The sequence below is a fragment of the Macadamia integrifolia genome, unplaced genomic scaffold, assembly GCF_013358625.1.
Source record: "Macadamia integrifolia cultivar HAES 741 unplaced genomic scaffold, SCU_Mint_v3 scaffold2978, whole genome shotgun sequence".
NCBI classification, from domain to species: domain Eukaryota; kingdom Viridiplantae; phylum Streptophyta; class Magnoliopsida; order Proteales; family Proteaceae; genus Macadamia; species Macadamia integrifolia.
This window is the reverse complement of record NW_024869106.1, coordinates 16,132-18,919: the sequence shown is the minus strand read 5'-3', so window position 1 is coordinate 18,919 and position 2,788 is coordinate 16,132. Positions and strand designations below refer to the sequence as shown.

General features: G+C 37.9%; 1 protein-coding gene across 1 annotated transcript in view; it reads right to left on the bottom strand.

Annotated features, from left to right (window-relative positions):
* Nucleotides 1–2,788, bottom strand: part of LOC122067568 — a 5,835-nt gene extending 3,047 nt beyond the window's left edge. The window contains exons 1-2 of the mRNA XM_042631398.1: nt 2,437–2,788; nt 1,835–2,305 (exon numbers count right to left, since the gene is read on the bottom strand). Coding sequence (XP_042487332.1) covers nt 1,835–2,305; nt 2,437–2,788 — 823 coding nt within the window. The remainder of the gene's footprint in view (nt 1–1,834; nt 2,306–2,436) is intronic.

Genomic DNA, 2,788 nt, shown 5'->3' with positions numbered 1-2,788 from the left:
TACATCGAATTTCTAAGAATTTCAATTGCCTTAACCCCAACTTCGGTATTGCTATCAGTAGGGAAAAGACCAGAGATGACCATAGAAAATTAAACAAAAAGAAAATTTCTCCAAGATTTGCTATGGCGAAAGAAAACTCTACCCTAAGTATTAATTTTAAGGTCATAAAGCATCTTGGACTGCCAAAAGATGATGGATACACTGAATTTTCTGACTTTGCTGCAGACTTTACAAGAATCCTGAGAGAGAATTACCTTAAAAAAAAAAAAGTATGAATATATATGATTTAATTGCATGTATTATGTTTGGTTATATTATGGTTTTTTGATAGATATTTTACTTTTCATGTATTTTTTTTTAATGCATTAAGGGCGAATTTATTCTAAAAAAAAAAAAAATGATAAGAGTGATTTAAAATGCTCTTAGGTTAATTTATTTAACTTATCATGTAATTTGGTCTGGTGGTGAGTGGTGGCAGGTAAAGAAAAACAAAAAGAATTGGTAGGATGACCAAATCACTCACTTCCCAGCTACTACTACTCTCAGAAATAAACTCTTCATTGAAACAGTCGATCACTACATCCCAAAGGTAAATGATACCCATCCGACGGTTGAAAAAAAAAAAACTCTTTTTCGTTAGTCATTAGATTTGTAATTTTCTTCAGAAGGGCAAGTCATGGCCGACTGAGTGAGTTCTTGATTAAAATGGCAGACCACGTTTCTTACTCTAGATTCTATGTCTACGATTTCGAGTCTGAACCATGGGGACCTATCACTGTGTATGCTTTTCCTTTTGGTTCAGTCTTAGAGAGAGAGAGAAAGAGCTATGGGTAGGTGTTTTGAAGGATGAAGAGGCGGCGCCACTCACAATTCCTCAAGCCATTGCAGAATCCGGCGGCAAATCGAGATTAAGCTTTGATGACTTGTGGGATCTCCAGCCTCAAGAGTCCCAAGGGAGTGATTAGCTTAGACAAGGAGATCGATTGTTCCTTGACCAAAAGCAACAAGTTTGACAAGGAGATCAATTAGGGTACGTGGAGCAGCAACAAGAGGAAATGGAAGAACTGGAAGTGGATGAAGAAGAACTAGAAACTAGTGGTTGAAAGAAGAAAAATAAGGGGAGCAGAAGTAGAAATTTGGTATTGAAGGAGCAGGATAAAGAGATTGAATCAACAGCTGATGACTTTGATGAGGTCTCTTGTCCCCAACATAACAAGGTTAAGAATTATGTGGGCAGTAATTGAATATTGATATTCATGGATCTTGATCTTAAATTTTGATCATTGTTTCTTCACAATCAGATTAAGTCTTTTAATTTGAGCTTAGGGGGTAAGGTGTCAATATTTTATCAATATATATATATATATATATATATATATTTTGCTAGAAGGTACTTTTATTAAAAAAAGAAAACAAGGGCAACAAAAAGACATTGTAATCACCAATATCCTGGTGAAGAGCAGGATCTCACCTTTGGCAATGCCATAAGCAGGACGCCAAACCGCTCACTACTGAAATCTATAATAAGGCCTAGAAGCTTCATCCTTCGTCAACAATTCTGAAAAATGGTATAGAAAAGCAACATTAAAGGACGAGCACCTCGATTTAGCTACTTTCTTAACCAAATAATTCGCCACTGAGTTCCCCTCTCTGAAATTATGAGAAATTTTCCATGTTGCCCTCTCTAAGTAAGGCCTGATGTGGTTCCATCTATGCAAAGCAAAACATGGAATTTTGTTTTGTTGCACCACCATAACCACTGCTGCTGAATATGATTCTATCCAAAGGAAAGAAATAGACATCTCCTTTGCTTTAATTAGTTCCTGCATCAGACCTTCAACCTCAGCTTCATAAATTTCTTTAACTCCCAAATACATGCTAAATGACCACAGGCATCTACCATTATGATCTCTCATGATCCCTCCAGCCCCAGCACAGTCAGGATTCATGAGGGAACTTCCATCAAAATTAAACTTAACCCACCCCGTAGGTGGTTTGCACCGAAAAACCTCAAGAGGATGCTTTATTCCCGTGTTAATGATATTGAAGCCCAATCTTCTACAGCTAAGAAAGTTAGCCACCGATCCTACTACATTTTTCACCTCTAGAATGCTCTCTCTAATGTCCTCCTTTATCATATCAAGCACATACCTTGACTGCCTCTGCCGATCTTCAAAACGTCGGCCATTTCTTTCTTTCCAGATATGCTCAGCAATTATGAAAGAAATGATCCACACCTCTTTAAGAGCAATTAACTTAATTTTCCTCATCCACCACTTCATGAAACTTTGTAGGGAGTCTTGACCTTCCAAGGAATTGCAAATCAGTCACAGAAATTTTTTCATATGTCCCCTGCAAAAGGGCAGTACACCAACAAATGGTCCATATCCTCACTCGAACACCTGCACGTATCATATCTCGAAACCATATTAACACCTTTTCTCATAACATCCCAATCAGTAGGCAACTTCTCATGCATTAGCCTCCACCCAAAGATAGATAATCGAGGCTGTAACTTCTTACACCAAACTAGCGCCCCCCATGCTACAGTAGCCTTTTTCCTTCTGAGCTTATCCCATGCAGATTGAACTATGAAATTCCCATCTAGATTGGGACTCCAAACACACATATCTTCACAATCATATCTGGGAAGAGGAATCTCCTTTGCTTTTTCCATAATTCCATGCATCATATTCGATTGGTCATAAGGAATTTTCCATTCAAAATCCCCTATGACTCTAGCAACCTTTCCCTTAAAAGCTTCAGCTGGCCCAGAATCCATCTCCAT